The sequence below is a fragment of the Oenanthe melanoleuca genome, chromosome 4A (genome assembly GCF_029582105.1).
Source record: "Oenanthe melanoleuca isolate GR-GAL-2019-014 chromosome 4A, OMel1.0, whole genome shotgun sequence".
Classification (NCBI taxonomy): domain Eukaryota; kingdom Metazoa; phylum Chordata; class Aves; order Passeriformes; family Muscicapidae; genus Oenanthe; species Oenanthe melanoleuca.
Window position 1 is genome coordinate 12,840,513 of NC_079338.1, and position 19,746 is coordinate 12,860,258.

The following is a 19,746-nucleotide window of genomic DNA, read 5'->3' on the forward strand; positions in this document are numbered from 1 at the left end:
TTGATCATCCTACATTGATGTTTACTCTTGTTTCCTGCAGCCCCAGGTGACAAATCTGTCCTTTATATACCGGCAGTCTCTTGTGCTATTTACATCAACTGGACATGCTTAAAACTGTCCGGGAAGTCTTTGCATTGGTGGCTTGTACCAAACTGAGGAATAATAATTAGTGAGCCATTAGTTGTAAAGTGATAAATATAAATTCAGAAGTGCTTTTGTTTTCTGAGCAGAAAGGCTCAAAACCAGGAGAATTTACAAGCAACTTTCTTACATATGAACACTTACACCAAGGGAGATGTTGGAGCAGGCAGCCACTCCGAACATAAGGGCTTTTGTTCCACCAATCTCAGAGCTCTGAAGAAGTTTTATTTTTTTTATTCTTTTTTCTCCATTTAACTCTGCTGGCCTGCCAGCTGGGTATGAGCCAGAAGGGTTATCCAGTCAAACCTTACCACGATATATTTACAATGGTAGTGCATCTAAGGTTTGTTTATTTCAGGATTAAAATTCAAATGGCTAGAACCATTTAAATAATTAAAGGGCAATCAGAAAATGCCATGAAACCAAACAAATCAGGAAAAGTCATGGAAACCATCAGCAATATTTAATTCAGAAATTCTCTTTGTTAGGGAACTTTGCTGAAAGAAAACAGCTGGATGTAGTTCAACCCTCTAAATTAAAAACAATCTAACAAGGTCTATAGGGATAACTCTTTCAGCTACATATTGGAGACCAGATTCACTTCTACCAAGTAAATGCAATAGCACTCAAAGCTGGAAAGGAAATTCCTCAGAACTGAGGTAGTTTCTAAGTATCAGCACATTTTCCAATTCCTCGCAAGGCAACTTAGCTATTTACAATCCATTTTTTCCCACACATAAATTTATAATTTTTTCAATTTTATGGTTCCATGATTTATTTTCTAGAGAAAAATAATCTAGCCAGAATATCCCTAACTCTACTAACATCATGTTTTAATAAATAACTGGCTACTTCTAGTAAAATTAAGCCTCCAGGATTATTTATACCAGCCAAGAATACTGTCTTTATAGCTTTGCAGAAATTTGGTGTGAAAATAAAGTCGAGTATAACGCTGACCCTGAGCTAACAAGTAATTAATGCTTCAATATAAAAATAGAAACTTATCCTTTATGATACAAGGGTGGAATAGAGCAAACCTTTTCTCTCTGGATTGCTCTCCTGGCCAGATCCAGGCATCCAGCCAGACCTAAAGGCTACCCAAAGCAGGAAGAGACGTGCAGAGTAATTTCAAGTCTTCCCAAAGACGCTGCTGCTTTTGCTAAACTCTAAAAAATTATTTAATCTCTTTTTCTTAAAAATATACATTTCTTTTATTCATGAGTTGCTGTTCACCACAACATTGTTCCAACTCCAACAGCACAGGCAGAGAGAGGATAGTGTTTCGGGTAGTGCCAAAAGCTCCAGGTGCAGGGCATCAGCTCCCAGGAGACCAGAGGCATCTTCAGCCCTGCCAGCTCCTGCTTCCATGTCCCTGCAACAGTGCCTGCTCCTTCTCTTTTGCCCCCATCAGAGAGGAAACAAAACTCCTGCAAAAACAAACCCAACCCCTCCCCACCTGCCCTCCCACAGAGCATTCCTTAAAACCAGAACCAGAACAGTTAAAAAATCAATCCAGCATTCACCTAACAAACGTGCAGACAAGACACATGTTGGCATTTGGATCTGTGAGACAACAAGTTGTTTCCAACTGAACAAGTTTAATGCCTCATTCCCATGGGGGATGCACGTTGGGAACTGACCCACAGGAGTTACAGCCAATTGCAAGGATCCCGGGGAACACAGGACAACTCTCCTCAGCGTCTGCAGAATGGGAATTCTCTGTAGTCCCTTCCAATTTAACCAAACCTCCTGTAAAGCAAGCACAACCTGCTCCTGGCATGGATGCCCTACACAAACGGGGCCCTTGGCATGATGACCAGTTCTGCCTTCACCTTCTGCTTCACCACATAATAAAGACAAATGACTTCCATTTCTCTCCAGATAAGGCAACTAACATAATGTGGATAAATGGGAAGTTAACTACATGAAACATTTTCTGCTTGTTGGGCAATTATTTTTTTTCCTCATAAGATAACATGATAAATAAAACCTGCTTCTGTACAGATATTTCTTGTTTCAGAAACATATACTTGTTACAGGCCAAGAGAAGACCCTGGGGTTTTTGTTTTCGTAAGAAATACAGTAAAAGACAAAAAAAAAAAAAAAAAAAAAAAAAAAAGAAGTGATAAAGACACAAATGCAGAGCTAACTACAGGCTTGTATATACATTTTTGTTATCCACCTCTAACATGGACTCTTGGTGAACAGGATAGACTGGTACTTCCCGTTCCTGTTATTCCCAGGATAGCAAGGGAAAAAAAAAATAAACCAGTATCTTAAAACCAGTGGCAACATAGTAAAAACTGTACACTGTTGTCCATTAACTTAAAAAGCAAAGTCTCTAGATGGTATAAAAGTGAAAGCAGGCGCCTTCTACCTTTGATAATAAAAGTCTTTTCCCCTCCCCCTATGCTGCACAATTATCTCCATTGTCTTTGCATGGCCAAGAACAAAATGCTAAGGAGCAAGGCTGCTTGTGACAGACGGCTTGTGGTGGCAGCAGAAGTGTTGACGGTCTTGTCGCTCTTGTTGGAGCTGCCGGTGACCTCGGTGGCGTTGAACTCGAACTCGGGGGAGCACTGCTGGAGCTCGCAGCCGCTGCCGCTCTCCTCCCCGCTGCTCTCCTCACCTGCAAACAGACACACCTGGGTCCTCTGCTGCCTGCACGGCACAGCAGCGGGAAAGTGTTTAGGAGAGGGAAGTGTGTGCTCCCTGGTTAATGTGATTTCTGAGTGCTGTCATCACGTCTGGGCAATGGGGGCAGCCAACCACACCCTGGGCTGCACCAAGAGCACTGTGAGCAGCAGGTCAAAGGAGGGGATTCACCCTCTTAACTCTCCTCATGAGACCCCATGTGGAGTTCTGCATCCAGCTCTGGGGCCTCCAGCATAGGAAGGATCTGCTGGAGAGAGTCCAGAGGACACTGAAATACTCAGAGACTGGAACATTTTTCTATGAGGACAGACTGAGAGAGCTGATATTATCGCATTAAGACAAGGGGCAATGTTTTTAAACTAAAAGAAAGTACATTTAGGTTTGATACAAGGAAGAAATGGTTTTATGATGAGGGTGGTGAAACACTGTGGCACAGGCTGCCCAGAGCAGTGGCAGGTTCCCCATCTCTGGAGAGACTCGAGGTCAGGCTGTTGGATGGGGCTCTGAGCAGCCTGATGTAGTAGATGATGTCCCAGCTCATTGCAGGGGTGTTGGACTAGATGACCTTTAAAGGTCCCTCTAAGCCAAGCTGTCCTGTGGCTTTGTGGGAACACCCTCCTCACACAGCCTGGCAGAGACCAGTTCCCACCCTCTTCACTAACACACTTAACCACGGCTGAAGCTTAACCAGCTCCCCCTGTTAGCATGAAATCCAATGAAAAGGGAAAAAAGAAAAAGCAAAAGGCAAACAAGAGCAAACATACTTATGTCAATGAAGTCGACGTCGTTCCCACTGTAGGCATTCTTCAGCTTGTTGGTCATCACCCGCAGCGCCATGATCTGCCGGCGAATCACCATGTCCGGCTTGGTAATGTCGACTTCAACCTCTGGGTTATTCACTTGACTTGCTAAGCCATTTCCAGTCACTGCAAAGTCATACCTGGAAAGAAACCATTGCTGCTGGTACCAGAGCTGCAGCTCGGCAGGGTTCTGTGCTGAAGGTTGATACCATGGGAACTCTGCAATGCCACCCCTGCTTTCAGTCTGGCTGATATTCTGAGCCCAACAGCATCTTTCCACGTGCCAAACCTCACACAGCCCCTCTCACCCCATCTCCCTTCCCTGCAATCTCTGCAGCGTGTGGAGAGAAGCACTGTTTTCATTTACACTGTGCCACAGGGGCAGGGGAATGACAATTTTCTCCCCAACTTGAAAAGAAAAGGAGGATCTGAGGTTTATATTAATAATGGCTTTCAACAGCATAAATCAGCTCACTGCAAGCTACAGAGCAATACAAGGTGACACTTTTGGGAACACAGTCTTCCAGACCATAGTTATCCCACAGAAACCTACAGTAACTGTTGCAGGCAAGAGAGTCATTCTGGCTTTGAGTAATGCACCTTAACCATCAAGCTGGGGTATTGAATGTGTGCTTCTCACCACACAGACATGAGATGCAATTTCCCTAATAACCCCAGCAGGAGAAACATCTGTGATGCTGAAGATAAGACCCTGTAGCCCCACACATCAAAGGGGAGAGCCAAGATGCTCAGCTTCAGAAGGTGTACATACTCAGGTCTGAACACATGTACAGCCTCCTGGTTTAAAAGAGAGACTGAGCAACAAAACCAAGCAGAATACATCTCCTGACACAGGTATCTGGAGTGTCATCTTATACAGCAGCAATAGAACACATTCCCTTCCCTCCAATTACCTGCCTTGCTAGAAAGATCAGTTTAACAGAAGAAAACATTACTTTTCTTAGTTATGATACCAACATCAGTATCACAAGAGAGAGAAAAGCCTTTAGCACAGTCTATTGATCCTGGACAGCAGGCAGTGAGATGCAAGCATACCCTGAAAAGCATGCTCAAATCCTGTCCTATAAATGGGAGTGACAATGATGATGATAATTGGTGGTGACAGTTTTGTTATTATTTGTGATCAATATTGCGTTTCAAAGAAGTCTGATACCAAAATGTGGAAGACTACCAAACTTCTACCTTATTGGAGTCATGGAGAAAATAGTAAAGCAAATTATCTTGCCCAACCCACATAAGATATCAAGCCTGCCCTGTCTCCTTGCCAAGTCTCCATCTCTCCCCTCGACACTGGTGCCCTGCACACACTGAGGTATCTGCTATGAACAGCCCCTAGAAGCTGCTGATAAACAAGATTTCAGGAGGCAGAGCCATTTCTTGTCACATACACCTAAAACATTGCCCTACCAACATATGGCAGAGTTTTAGGCACACACAAAACAGTGCAAAAGTTATGAGGTCTGGCTTAGTGCTGTGGCCCAAAACTATCAAGGGCAGAACCTGCTATTACTTTAAAAAACTGCTGGAAAACTCCAGACAATGGATTTTTTTTTTATAGAACATCTTGGATTGTGCTTATTTCCTCAGTAAGCAAACAGAAAAAGAAAAAAAAGAGAAACTTTCATTTCCAAAATAAAAGTTAAACAGTTACATAAACCATATGACAGAAAAACCCTGGCTTACTCATGTGTTGGCAATTTCTTCCAAGAAAAAAAAAGAGTTAATTTTTTTTTTTCCATTAAAAATGTGAATTAAACCACTGGCCCCCTTGTGCCACTGACCTCAGCAGTGGAGAAGGTCCCCACCCTCCATCACCCTTGCCCCTGCTCAACAAAGAAACCAGTTCCTGGTGGAAACACCAACTGGGGGCACTGGGGCAACAGTGCTGTCAGACAACACAAGCACCTCTGCTCTGTGGCTGGGATACAGGATTTTGTACAGATCATCTCCCCACTTCCCCAAACAACTAGTAAGGGGCTTAGGTCCAAGGAGAGATGACCTATTTGGGTATCCACACTCTGTTCCCTCCTCTAAAAGAAACCCCCATGTAGAGCTTGGACAACACTTTGGTGTTACATTCCAGCTCTCCCATCTACACAAACAAAAGGGGTAATGACAGCAGCCTGTCTGGGGTGAGCTGGGATCACTCCTGTAGGAGAAAAGGGCTCAGGGAGAGGGGTCAGGACACAGGGAAAGTTGGAAGTGAGAGGGAAAGGGTTAAGCAGGGGCAGCAGCATCACCAAACCTGCTCTTGGCGCTCCCATTCCAGCACTCATTCTCGTTGACAGTGCCTACAGACATCTTTTCATCATTGCAAATGTTGCCAGGGAGAGATGACCAAAATTTTTTGGCTTGTTTCAGCTTCTCCTTCACATCAGTAACCTATTAAATAAAAGAAAAAAAAGAACACCAGACATAATCCAGAATACCAAACACTCAGTAAAAGTGAGCTTGGGAAGGTATTTTTTATCACAACAGATGTGTACAGGCCAGATCTTCAGGCTGTGAGTTTTGATGGTTGATTTACTTTTTTAATACAAAATGAAACACTGCTGCTCTAACACATACTATTCACAAGCCAAGCTTTTAACATAGGCACTTCTCTGACATGGAAGCGCTGAGGTAATTAATGTCTAGAGCTATGGGCAGATTACACCCCTTAGAGAGTTTTAAGACAGCCAAGGAATATTAAGAAAGCCTATCAATTAAAAAAGGTAAGTTATACAGTGTGGTGGCCGAGTGTGGCAGCAGCAGGAGCACTCACCAGCCGGTCCAAGCTCGTGCCAGCAGCTGTTGTTGGTCGCTCCTCGGGGTTGTAGGGTCTGAAACGAGCGCTGAACCCACCTTCAGACACAGAGCGAGCAGCCCGGCCTTGGGCGAGTGTTTTTGGCTGGCCACATCCCTGGAAAACCTAGTGAGAGAGGGAAAGGATAATATGAAATAAGAGGTCACATGAACCTCCCTTTTCCAGGCTCCTGCCCAAAGTACTACATTAGCTTTGCATATACTTGAAAGGGCATTCAAGAAAAAAATATTGACAAGAATAGGGAAATAAAACACATTAAATAAAAAAAAATCCCAAGTGTCCTCTTGGCCCATTTACCTTCTGAGACACCTGCATGCTGTTCTCCTGCATGTTCATGATTGCATCTGAAATTTTCACATCAATGGGGTCCATGACAGACTCAATGTTGAAAGGTCCCTCTAGCCTCTCTGCTACCAGCAGCATCGAATCTAACACACAGAGAGAAAAATGAAGGTTTTTAGTGGAGGAGCTTCAGGAATAACAGTTAAGAAGGATAACAGTTTGAGCACAGGGACATTAACCACTGCAGTGTCACCTCTAACCAGCACACATCTCCAGGAAACATTTTGCTCAGTTCCCAGAGCCTACACCTTCACCAGGCACTTGGAGGCTGCCAGCACCAAACCACAGGCTCATGGACATCAAAAGCCATCACAGCCTGCCAACAGCAGCCTGTAATCTGCTCCTCCCATCAGAACAAGCATTACTAACACTCTCCTTTCCATACTCATTTATTAAAGGTTGCCTTGTGTCATTTGTTTTTCAAGACTGTTTTCAAAGCCATCAGCTTCCTCATGCTGGTCTTGAGCACAAGGCACCAACGTGCAGGAGTCCAAGACAATCCTTGATACCATCTTTCCCTTATGGACAGCTACAGGCTTTTTCCTGCCTGGGGAAGCCAAGGGATTGCAACTCCTGGCATTAGATGGGCAATCTGCACGAGGGAGGGAGTCTGTGTGAGAGCAGGGTGAATGTGCACTCATGATGTATTTGGCACACCTCTAAGCAAGGGGAGATGCAAAGTCTCTCAGCCAACACTGGGTCGCTCCTCCTGTGCTGACATGCACGTCCTCATCAAATGCATCATTAAACACAGCACTACTTCCTTTGGGAAATTATTACTGGCATTAAGGCTTTCACCCTGCACTGCATTTAAGCCTTCTCCCTGGTTCTCCCCTACCTCCAGGAATACACCTGGCACTAAGCTCTTGCCTCTTCTCACCCATCACAACCTTAATTCACTGTTAGCTTTCACTGTGGTCCCTCAACCCCACAGCATATGCTGGTCTCCCCTCCTGCACCACTTTGTGATGCTCTGCCACAAACTCATCTTTTTCCAGTTGCATGTAATTCTTCAATTTTTCCTAGCCTGAGTGATGAGGACAGAATAGCCCCTCTGGCCCCAAGGAGCTCCTCCCTGCTCCTAAGATATGCCTGGTCCCTTCCATTAACAAGAAATGGGTGTTTCACACTCAGTCTATTAATCTTTCTCATGACATTCATTCCCCTCCTAAGTGCAGAAGGTACTTTGCACAAACAGAAAACTTCTGTGGGCTCTGGCTATGTGTTAAAGCCCTATAAAGAAACTCTTCCTACTGAAAAATTTAGTAATAACTCTGCCTTAGTGCCCAAGTCCTGTTAAATAAACTACATTAAAAAAAACACAAATGATGAAAAATATACGACTGAGCTATTTGAGTATGTAAAGTTATTATTATTATTATTATTATTATTATTATTATTATTATTATTATTAACAACAAAACACAACAATTATAATAATAATCCAACACCATAACCCCCAACATGAATCGCAGATGCCTTCCTAGTCTCTAAATCCACTTTTTAAAGAAAATTCAATATTCTAAAGATTTGCTGGGTGTTAGTTAAAGGGCTATCATTCAATTAACCCCCTCTCACCCACTCAGCTCCACCAAGGTGAGGGTGTTTAGGGAGTGAGCTCTGGAGGAGCTGGAGGCCCCAGTAAAGGCCCTCACTCTGCAGGCACACACCACCAGCATCAGTGACAGGGCTGTTGCAGGGCATGGCTGGAATTTCACCATCAGGGACTACAAACAGGTCTGAACTAAATGCATTTAAAAAAAAAGGGAAAAAAAAAAAAAAGGAGACGGTAATAACAAATGAAACAAAGAGTCTTAGACTGTATTGTGGTGGGCTCCAATAAAGTGATGCTTCAAATCTCTGAGTAATGACTGCTAGCATGAATATACCATTGTGCCGGAGGAGAGAAAAATGCTTTTGATGTGCTACCAAATGGAGACTTTTGTAAACAAGTGGAGCACAACTTAAATGTGTTCATCATTGTCAAAGCTTTTGGGGTTTTTCACGCGCATAAAGAACATCCCGGTGCAGCGTGCAGGAAGCTGCTCAGTTCAAATAAAAATATTATGAACAGACAGATAATAAAACACACCAAATGCACAGGTTTTTTTGTTTTGTTTTGGTTTGTTTTTTTTTTTTTTACAAAAAAAAGAAAAATCATTCAATTTTGTAAGTACTTAATTCTCTGAGTGGCCAGGAAAGGCCACAGATCAATAAAGTGTTTGTGAAAGACTGAAAGGAAACATAAACCCCAATTCTTCTGGCTGTTTGGCATCTTTGTAAACTTTGAGCCGGGCAGGCCATCCACAAGACCATGGGAATGTAGAGCGAATTGGGCCCTTTGTTAGCAGGGGTGCCATGGCGTTCCATGTATCACAGCCCAGGAATGCAGCCTCTGCTTTGACTGCCCAGAGAGAAAATGCATTCGGCCTCCAGCAGAGCTGCCAAAGCTGGCCAGAAAAGATAAGGAGAGTAGTAATTGGAGTTGGGATTGATACTGGCAAGGAATGCTGAATGAAATAAACTTCATAAACTTCCATTAGAAAGGGGTGGGGAGGAGCAAGGGCTGAGGGTGGGGGGGCTCTGCCTCACCCACAGTTTTGATTTTGGAGGCATCCTGCAAAGTTTTAGCTCCCTGCAGGAGCTGGCTGGTGTCCCCAGAGCAGAGGTGGCCAGCAGTGGGTCCCTCTGGCAGCCCCGTCTGACCTTGCTAAGGCTGGCTGGGGTTCAGAGGCTCCAGCTCCAGCAGCCAACCTTCTGAGCAACTCATCTCCCAGGAACATTCTCCATTATGGGGAGGAGAGAGGAGTTGATTACAAATAACAATTATTTGCCTCAGCTCTTCTGCAAAGTGATGATATTTATAAGCCATGGTGAGGTGGCCCAGCTTTGCTTCACAAAAAACTCCTATTTCTTGTCAGCATGAAAAATGTACACAGGCCATGTATTACAAACACACAGCATGACAATGACTGTCTCTCCTCCCTGTGATGGGGAGGTAGAAGTGGATTTAGGTGAAAAAAAAAAAAAAAAACCAACCAAGACACAGCATCTAGCACCATCCCTTAAAGACCCTTTTCCTCTTGCATACATTTGTCCTTGCTACTGGCATTGAGACAATCCTTGGCAACAAAGCACCTCGCTCTCATGAAGGAAAGCAATTCTTCCTCATTGTGCCACCAATAATCAGAAACCCACATCTTCAGCCTCACTGTCTGACTTGAAGAACAAAAGGCAGTTTTCAGTCTTAACCCCAAGATCTGATTTAAAAGGGGAAGGAAGGAGGGGGAAGACCTTGACCATTCATTAACAACAATCTTTTTTTTTTTTTAGCTGGGGAAAAAAATTCTTTGCACACAAAGTAGTACTCCAGATATGTATATGGAGCTTGAATTCGACATCTTTGAGCAGAGTAAACCTTTGTGGAGAAAAAAAAAATCATGAAAAGGCACTGGAGATTAACACTGTTCATTCAGGAAAGCTCCAACCCCCCAACAGCCTGTTTGAAACAAAGTATACCCCTGTCTAATTGGTGTACAATTGTGTCAGGAATAGAGGGAGAAATAATTTAGATAGTTAAAGGGGAGAAAAGACTACAATTCGGTCATTATTTCATACTCCTCAGCTTTAAATGGTACTTTGGAGAAATAAGGAATTACAAAGTCTTCTTGTCTCAAAAAACCTACAAACTTTACATCCCAGCTTTACATAATTGACTTACTTACAGACCGTATTTCACATGCACCCACATTCATACAGACTTGCAGCACTTGCTACAAGTTCTCTGATTTAATTATTTTTAAATTGATTTCATAGGTTCAAAATCTGCTTTTGACTCGTAATAAATCATTGCCATAACTTGGCACTTAAATCCACAATGCAAAAATCTCATTGAGACCATGGAGGTGGGTTTTTGGGATTTTGTGAGGTGGTTTGGAGGGAATTTTTTGGGGTGTTATTTCTTTAATTATTTAAACCTTTAAAGACACACACAAGATATTTGTGGCATATGCCCTACCCTAAACACCAGATATACTTAATTTAATTTGTCTCAAGTGGCAAACTGAGAGAGAAACCAAAGTCTGGAACATAACCAGCACCTGTTCCCTTATTAAATTTTCTAAAGAAAGCACAACTTAAGTTTTCTGTATCTGTACTCCACTGCAACCATAACCCAGAGTGCAAGAACCAAGCAAATACTGCCAATAAATGTAATGAAGCTTAATACCATACTTAAGTAATGAGTGGGCAAGAAGCCCTTTGGGGAGGAAGCACTGCAAGAAGAAAGCTTTGCTTCCAACCTGGAATCACATGTATTTATTTTGTCTTGTTTAATAATCTTAATTATTGCAGGCAGTCCCTGATCAGTCTCGTGTGACAGGGCTCGCCGGCTTCCCCCGAGGTTCGTTTTTAGCTGCATACCACCTACAGCAATTAGCTGCTTGTGCTTTTGTCTGTTTTCTGGCATTATGCCCTTCCCTTTCATGGGATTCTTCTTTTCTACTTGGACTAGATGTTTGCAAGTCTCCTGGCTTTGAGCTATTTCAGCAACAATTGTAGTTGAAATACTTAATATTCTCATGAGAAAGACGGCTGTGAGGACTGGGGGGTGGGGTGTCAGCCTCCCAGAGAATGACTTGGAAACCCAACTTAGTGTCACATTTAGCTCCCTATATGGAATATATACACAAAAAAATGCCTTCTGAAAATAACACCACTTGGCATGGGCAGCCAAGTGAAAATCCAGTGCACAAAACACAGGAAAGCAAGTTCTAAGACATAAATGTAGCCTGAAATGTCAGCTAGCAAAAGTTTCATTTTTTTAAAAATCTTGCAACTTAGTGAAAAAGAAATCTTTTCTTTCTAACAATCTTTTTTTTTCCATGAGTGGAATGGGAAGAGTACCACAACTTTTTCAGTAGCAGCAGATACTTTACATGTGCACTTCATCACACATTAACCAGAGTAAAGTGACTGCTCCCAAAGGATGCTTGATCACAGATAAATCAAACCTCCTGGAAAGGCAGACAAATGAAAACATTTAACATTATCTATTGCCTGTGCCCCAAAATATGATGCACTGTCAATTCTGATGAGCCTTGACCCAAGGTAGAATTTAACATTTCGGTCAAAATTTTATGTGTTGAATGATACTGTGTAAAAGCACAGAACAGAAATAACAAAGAAGAGGAAGAGGATGGTAAAAGCACTCGCACAGTGTCCCACAAGACGTGCTGACATTGCAAAAAGGATGGTGGCCAAGCACCAAATGAGCTGTTTAAAAACAGATTCAGACATGTCCTATTCAATTTTTTAGTGTAAAATCCAGGCCTACAGCTTTTTCCAAAGCTCTTCATGGCTGGCAAGGAGACTCCCAGGCTGCTGAAGGAGAAAACTAACTTCAGGAAGGACAGCTGTATGGTGACAACAAGGCATAAGTTGAATAGAAAAACCAGCTTGCACACATGCTTGGTCCAGCAAGAAGAAACATTCCAAGCCCACAAGCCCATGCCACCTCCATCCTCCTAAAGCTTGCTGCAACAAAAGTCAGCATTTTTTTAGAGGTTAATGTGAGTGGCAAAAGGTGTGCTGTACACAGAGGTGTGGAAGAAAAAGATACCCATCACAGATACCTGAAAAACCTGCTACAGCTCAGCACAGCCACTCACAATGCTATTCAGGTGAGGGACACAGTATCAGTGCACACTTAAATGCAGTTTTAACCCATGTTGCCTTACCCATAAAGATGTTCCACTCAGCATCCAAGTCCCCTTGGTTGGCCAAGCAGCCTCTCATGACATTAAAGCAGTAGTTGTAGCAGGGCTTCACTGACACCAGACCTCGGCAGTGGGGGCAGTACATCATCTTCAGCAGCGCCCGCGTACCCTGCGGCGTGGGGTTCACCTTTACCAGAGAACAAGACAAGAGGACAAGAAAATTAGCCCTCAGTCACTAAAGGCAAAAACCCCACACAAATACCCCAAGGTGCATGGGACAGAGATGTGCACAAGAGATGCAGAGCAGTCAGCCATCGCTGTCTGGTCCCTGCTTATGCGGTCCAGAGATCTGGGGAACAGAGGAAGGGGTCTGGCTCGCCTGGGTGTATCTGCCACTCCAGGGGGCACAGACAGCCCCCATCACTGCAAAACATTATTTGCACCATGCAGTGCACCCTGTATGATGTGGGACCACCCCCCCAGGGCTGCAAGGACAGGCACCCCAAGGGGACAGGAGCACTCAAGCTCACTGAAGGCAGTAAAATGCATCCAAGTCAAAAGATATCACACAGTGCTGCACTCTCTGAGCCCTGCTGCAAACACATGAGGAAGATAAAGATGCTGGGATTTTTCAGGAAAATTGCAATGTCAAGATGGGATGTCTGCCCTCCTCCTCGGCGGGGCCGTGGCTCTTCCTGGACAATCGCCCAGCAGGGCTCTCCAGCACAGAGACCAGCTCCTTTATATCACATTCAAGTCCCTCAACACACCATTTACATGACAGATACCCGGGTTCATTTATACTCAGCACTCATCCCGCTCAGTAACACCATTCCCCACACCCAAAGGAGGTGGCAGCTACAACCCTGCAGTGAGGTCAAGCTGGGAGGACCCTCGAAGCCACTGTGCAGCCGCTGGGCGTGCGAGTGGAGCTGTCTGCAGCAGGCACGTCACCCCTGAGCCCTCAACAGGGCTGTTTTCCAAAGTGACTCATGGTCATTCATGTTTGATTCACCCTCTGGCCCAGCTTCAAAACATTCATTGAAACCATTTCTATCCAGCCAGTCCAAGCAGCATTAGCTCCATCCCGACCACATGGTGGGTCCATCTGAAGCGTTGAACAGAGAAGCTCCCTCAAGAGCAAGTTTAAGTGTTAATTAGTCACACATGAAAATAGAAAATTAAGATGCAATCAGAAATACACTGACAAAACTGAAGTGGTGCCTGGTGTTTTAAACAATTCACCTGAGACTCCTTGTAAGGCATTTAGGGAAGTGCTCTAAAGAAGCTGTGATCTAAGACTGTGCTGGAGGAGACACACAACATCCCTGAGAAAGTGCAAAGTCCCTCAACACAAACAGCCAGAGATGTGGATGGCCTTCACATGTCACCTGCTGGAAGTCTGGGAACTGACTTCAGGGCAGAGAGGACAACAGGACTAAGTGAAGTTGAATGTACACAAGGACGATCTGGTACCACACATATGCTGAGGACCTCACTCTTGCCCATCTCAGTGCGAGGACTAAGCCTAATATTCTGGAGCAAAAACTTGTTGACAACCCATGAAACTAGGAGAACACAGATTTTAACAAAAACAAACCAGAAAAGAAAAAGGATTACATAATCAGACTGGTTTTGTTAATAACATCAGCAAATTTTTAAATCCTCTTTTCTTATGGGAAGAGATGACAGATAAAGATCTGCTGTGTTCCTGACAACTCCAGAAACACCATGGTCTCTCTTCAGCAGGCAAGTGTACTGGTTAGAGAGACAGGACAATTTTCTGCAGCTGATGTAGCTCAGTGCTGGATTTTGGCTGGCCAGCAGTGTTCATAAGACAGCACTTTACCCTTCTTTTGTCCACAAAGAGCCTGTCTGGCTGAGGAAAAGGAGAATCCATGTAGAAAGCTGTTTGTGGCGGCTGTGGAATCTGATTCAGATGCTCCAGAGCATATACACATTTTATATTATATATATATTTGGAAGGCACAGTGGGAGCAGGAGCCCCAGCAGAAGGCTCCCTATTGGGACAGCATGGCTTTAAAGGAGAGCTGGATCAAATACTAAGAGCTCAAGCAACAGAAACCAGCTAAATCAGATGATTTATAGTTGGAAAACTGGAAACAGACAAATGTAAAGGTATCATCTGCTATCCAGATGGTGCAGCTCTTTCACAACAAAAAAGGGGCAGGGGGAACTAAATAACATCTCGCACCCAGAGAAAGAGCTCTGAAGGATGCTCAGGTTTAGTAGTTTAGCTGTTTCTCTGATAAAAATCCCTTCCTGTGTCACTCAGTGGTAGGTGACAGGACCTCCATGCTAGGTCCAGAGGCTTATCAGTTGATCCTGGCCATTCTAGCACTGTTAGCCCTCAAAGGAGTGCTCTGCATCCTCCTCAGGAAGAAAAATTAGGAAAATGTTGATAGCACAAGCCAGGTGCTAGAGCAGTTTGAAGTGGAATGAGGAGCAGGAGGATTTCCCAACCCTACTGCAGAAAGCTGCAGCTTTCTGAAAGGGATTGCACGGCAGCAGGCTTCAAAAACCCCTGCAGAGCTGTGAGCCAGGAGGCCCCTTCCCATCTTAGGTTCCACCTCGCCCCATGAGCCTGAGCGGCTGCAGCCCTGCAGCATCCTTTGATATTCCATAGGGGCTGGAGTTTATGAATCCCAGCAGATGCAGGGGAAACTGAAGCTGCCTTCCTACATTCCACAGCAGGCAATATGCAATGGTCACTTGGATCAGACCTTGAGCAAAGACATGGGACGGTTTTAAAAGGGAGAGAAGTTTCACTTCCTCCTCCACACAGATTTGAGTCCTGCACAGAGCTGAGCAGAGGGGGATCACAAAGGGGTGATGGAAAAGACAAACCCCAGCCTGCAGTGATTCCCTGCTAGTGATGGATGTAATCCACAGGGAAGCTGCTAGTGTGCAATACAATTGCAGGTAAAGGGGAAGACAAAGAGCAAATTCATCAGTCTAGAAGTGGCATTTTATGGTGTCAAAAAGCAACAGGAAGGCACAATCAGAGATTGCTCTAAGAGAGAGTTTTAGGGAAGACTGTGAGCAACTACACCTTGTTACAACAGTGATAAATGCTTAACTGCTGAGTATCAGTGCAATGAGAACTTTAACCCCTGGCACGGGCTCGTACCCCGTGCAGACCAGCTCTGGCTCTGTCAGTGGGGTGTGCCATATGTTGCATTGGCAATTCTTCACAAGCTTTTAATGTTGGCCCTGCCACGCCAGGTGCAAGCTCTTAAAACGCCATTGTATGTAACAGTAAACCCAGATATGCTTTGTTCTGGGGTTGTGTTTATCTTGGAAAGCAACTCAAGTTCATTCAAACTGTACTCTAGAATGACCCTCAAAACCAAGTAATCTCCTTTCTAATAAAGCAGAGTACCAAAGAAAGCTTTATTTGCTGGAGGGGATTTACTCTGGTAGATTTGAGCTCAGGTAGTAGTAGCTGCAGTGCCCATAGCCTGTAAAAGCTTCTGACAGAAGTAAATGCACTCCAGTCCCTTCCTTTTATCTTGTGAAATTTATTTCCTTTCCATGGTGTTCCACGCCACTGCAGCAATCCATCACCCTGTGGTTTCATCATGTAAATTACCATTTGTCCATATCTATACGCTTTGTCAAACGTGAAGATTAAAAGCTGCTAACAGATGTGTTTTGGCACCAATCTTCATATCGAACTTGCTCCTTAAAAATACAGATTTGCACACAATTCACAAAAATTAAGTGAAAAGCAAACAACTCAGGGCTTAATGCAAACATTTCCTATGACATTTGTTGGGGTAATGTCCCAACTTTTATTGACTGGTGCAGGTAAAATCACGTTCCTGTAAAAATGACATCCTCTTGGCATAATAAAATCTGGTTTTTCTTGGTACCTTGTCATACCTATCCCATTTCAGAGTTTCACATGAGAGAAACTGTTACACCCCCAGCCTTTTCCAACTTGCTGGCAATTTCAGCTGGATGCATTCCTCTGGTAGAAACATCACCACTAAAGCACACACCTATGAAGTCAAATGCCTTATTCCCAGGCTACCACAAAACCACCAAAACTCAAGATAAACTGATCTGTGCAGGCAGATAAAGTTCAGAGAAGCAACCAGATTCTTTTTCATCTCCTTCTCAAGGCAAGGAATAGAGCTCCAACCATGGACAGTCCTGTATAGGGAGCTCTCACCAGCTGTCAGACAGCCAAAGCAACATTACATTCTCTCATTCTACCCTCAAGTTAACATTAAGAATGTTAATAATAACATTTAAAATCCTGTCAGCTTTAATAACTATTTATAATAACACTGATAACTCAGGCTTTCTTATTTTCCATGCTTGCACAACAACAGCGTTGTCATGCCAGCAGCACAGCTGCCAGAAAACATAAAAATTCAACAATTTGAAAACAAATGTAGTGAAATTACTTTTGTTTCATACTGTTTTCTTTGCAAAGAAAAAGAAAAAAGAATGATGACAGTACTGGCTAAAAAACTGAAGGAGTAACTTGAAAGATAATTTCAAAAACACTCTGTAGCTGCCTGTGAGATGCTCTAGGTGAGCAGTCATCTTAGACAAGTGAGTTATCATTGATTTTTGGGACCAACACAACCCTACTTGCATCATTTTTTCCTTCTCCTGGTGTTGTGCAAGACCATCATCTTGGCACATGCTGGTCCTGACGTTCAGCTCATGTGAGGCAGAACATCACTTGGGAGGCTCCTGGTTTGCTTCCCCACCCCAAATATTCCAAAGAAAGTGTTTTGGAATTAATTACGTATTTAAGCAATTTTGCTGGCCTGGTGCTAGAACATTAATAATTTAGACAGCATCTGGTTCAACCACAGATTTGGGCCTCTGAGGTCTTGCATAAGGGAACACATTTAGGAGTGATTTTGGGAACTGCATGACTGTGTCTCAACACTTGCTACCCACGGCGTGTCTGCTGCAGCGTTATCTCGTGCAAGGAAAAGTTCAAGAGGATATTTATGCTCAATTCCCTACTTACAGTGTGCTCCCCCCACTCCAGAGGTGACAGTGCTGAGAGGAAAAGCAGAGCTCCTGAGAATCACACCCCAGGCACTGGAGCTGCTCAGTCTTAAAATTCCCATGCTTGTCTTCCCCAACAGCAGCCCCAGGCCACAAAGGGCATGGGGGAGCTCAGGTGCCAGCCAGGGGGATGCTTCTCCCTCTGAACACTCACACAGTGGTGCCAGGCTCAGCATTCCTGCCCATGGTGCCCTGGGGACCAAAGGGCCTTTCACACCAAGCTTGTTTTCTGTAGGAACAAACCTCTCCCTGCTTCAGACACCAAGGGTCATGAGGAGAGTTCTGTTTGATTTAATGAGCAAAGCAGCAGGGACATTTATCTGGGCATCTACAACCAAAACCATCCTAAATTATCCCTCACATTGTTTTCAAAATTAGCAGCCAAATCACAGTGCAGGGCAGAGAAAGAAAAAGCTAAATCCATGCCAGTGGACTCAAGTACTCCTGCATGACACCATTGGCTCCAAATCCACAGTCCTATCCATGGCTCCCAGCCCTAAATGTGAGCTGACTGCAGCTCCAGCGTGCTTTGAGGGCCTAGCACAGGCCCTCAGATGGCTGCAACTGAGGCAGATGCAGCCACATTCTTGGCAGGTCTTCTCAGGGTCATCTTTGATGTGGAGAAGTGCTTGGTATTGTTTTCTGCATTGATGTTTGCCCCTGGTATGTGGAAGGAAATGTCCTTGTGCAGGGCAGCCCCTTGGTCTGGCCTCGTGGCTTGGAACCTGCTGGCTGGACAGCACAGCCCCTTTGGAGGTCCCTCTGCTTCACTCTCAAAGGGCTCCTTAGCTCCTCTGGCTGTTTCTTAGTAACCCACATAGCAGAAGTGCTGCCCCCCTGTCCCTTCCCAATGCATGCAAGCAACATATTCCATTTCTGTCACTTCCCTGGCAAGGCTGGCTCTTGCCCGAGCAAGATATTGCAGCCTTTAGATGTAGGAACATGAAATTCTTTCTGAAAGAGGATTACAAGCACATTCCCCATAAGTCAAACCAAGGGCAAAAACTGCACAGAGGGAAGTCAGATCTGTGACTAAACTTTTAGATCTTCAAATGGTAATTACAAGGGGCACAACTTTTACCAAAACCAGATCTTGGTGCCCTACTATCTGTGATGACACAAGCCTTAATTCTTATTCATTCATTGTTTTATTATTTTCATCACTGCTTCTCCTAAGCCAATGGCTGTTCCACATTCAGCACCCATGCCAGAAATGACACAAGCCACAGGTTCAGGCTGCTCATGCAGACCAGCAGGTTAACCAACAGCTCAAGCTGTGCTCCACAGGTGCCTCATTCAAGATGAGACAGCTCAAAGCAAAAGGGGTAAAAAGCCACTGGGCTCCCACTCCAGCTTTGAGCACCTGTGGGAAGGCAATCACCTGTCCCCTTCTGCAATTCTCTTCATAAATAGTTTGAAGAAAGTCCCTCTTGGCTGCTACGATTAGACTTCATAAGGGCAGAAATACCAATACAAAGAAACCTCCTCCACCCACTGGGAACATCTCCAGCAGCCTCCTCTTGGTTGCTGATGTCACCAGAGGACAGTAGATGAGGAAGTAGGTATAATCCTCATGTGAAACCACATTATTTCATACAGCTCAGAACTGTGCTTCTAAACTAAACACCATTTCTTGCATGCATCTTTCAAACTGCTGCCTTTCTCAGGGTACCCACTGATAGGCTGGAAGATCCTTTCCAGCAGCCCAGATGCTTTGGTGGCAGTTACATCTCATGTGGCTTTCTGCACATGAATGCATGTTGAGGAGGTGATTTGAGAGCTTCCTGATCTCCCAGAAGTTCTGCCTCAAATTATAGGACACAAGGGCAAGAAGGAAAAGTGGTAAAAAAACCCCAAAACAACACAGTTCTTCAGTACATATTTCCTCTCACCACCACTGCCAAGTGCAGGAGGTCACTCTCACACATCCTGGTCTGCAGAGAGATGGTGACACAGACACAAGGATTCAATGCTACATGCTTCAGCCTTCATGTGCCTCTGCTGCTCACCTCCAGCCAGACATCCCCTCCCAGCTCCTCCTGACCTACAAAAGGCTGCCAGGGAGCCTAGACCTTGATTTCACTTCTTACCCCCCATACCTGTAGCTGACCTGCACCCTACAAGCCCCAGTGCACTTTGCCCTCAAAGGTGCCATAACCCTCAACCAGGCTGTGGGTTTAATGACACTCAAATTGTGGGAACATCT

The 19,746-nt window shown here is 44.3% G+C and overlaps 1 protein-coding gene across 1 annotated transcript in view; it reads right to left on the bottom strand.

The window, feature by feature from the left end:
- Positions 1–359: 359 nt before the first annotated feature.
- The window catches only part of GPC4 (glypican 4), a 67,231-nt gene continuing 47,844 nt past the window's right edge, over positions 360–19,746 (bottom strand). The window contains exons 4-9 of the mRNA XM_056491237.1: positions 12,504–12,669; positions 6,721–6,851; positions 6,382–6,528; positions 5,863–5,999; positions 3,561–3,736; positions 360–2,770 (exon numbers count right to left, since the gene is read on the bottom strand). Of these exons, the coding sequence (XP_056347212.1) occupies positions 2,562–2,770; positions 3,561–3,736; positions 5,863–5,999; positions 6,382–6,528; positions 6,721–6,851; positions 12,504–12,669 (966 nt within the window). The 3' untranslated portion in view covers positions 360–2,561. The remainder of the gene's footprint in view (positions 2,771–3,560; positions 3,737–5,862; positions 6,000–6,381; positions 6,529–6,720; positions 6,852–12,503; positions 12,670–19,746) is intronic.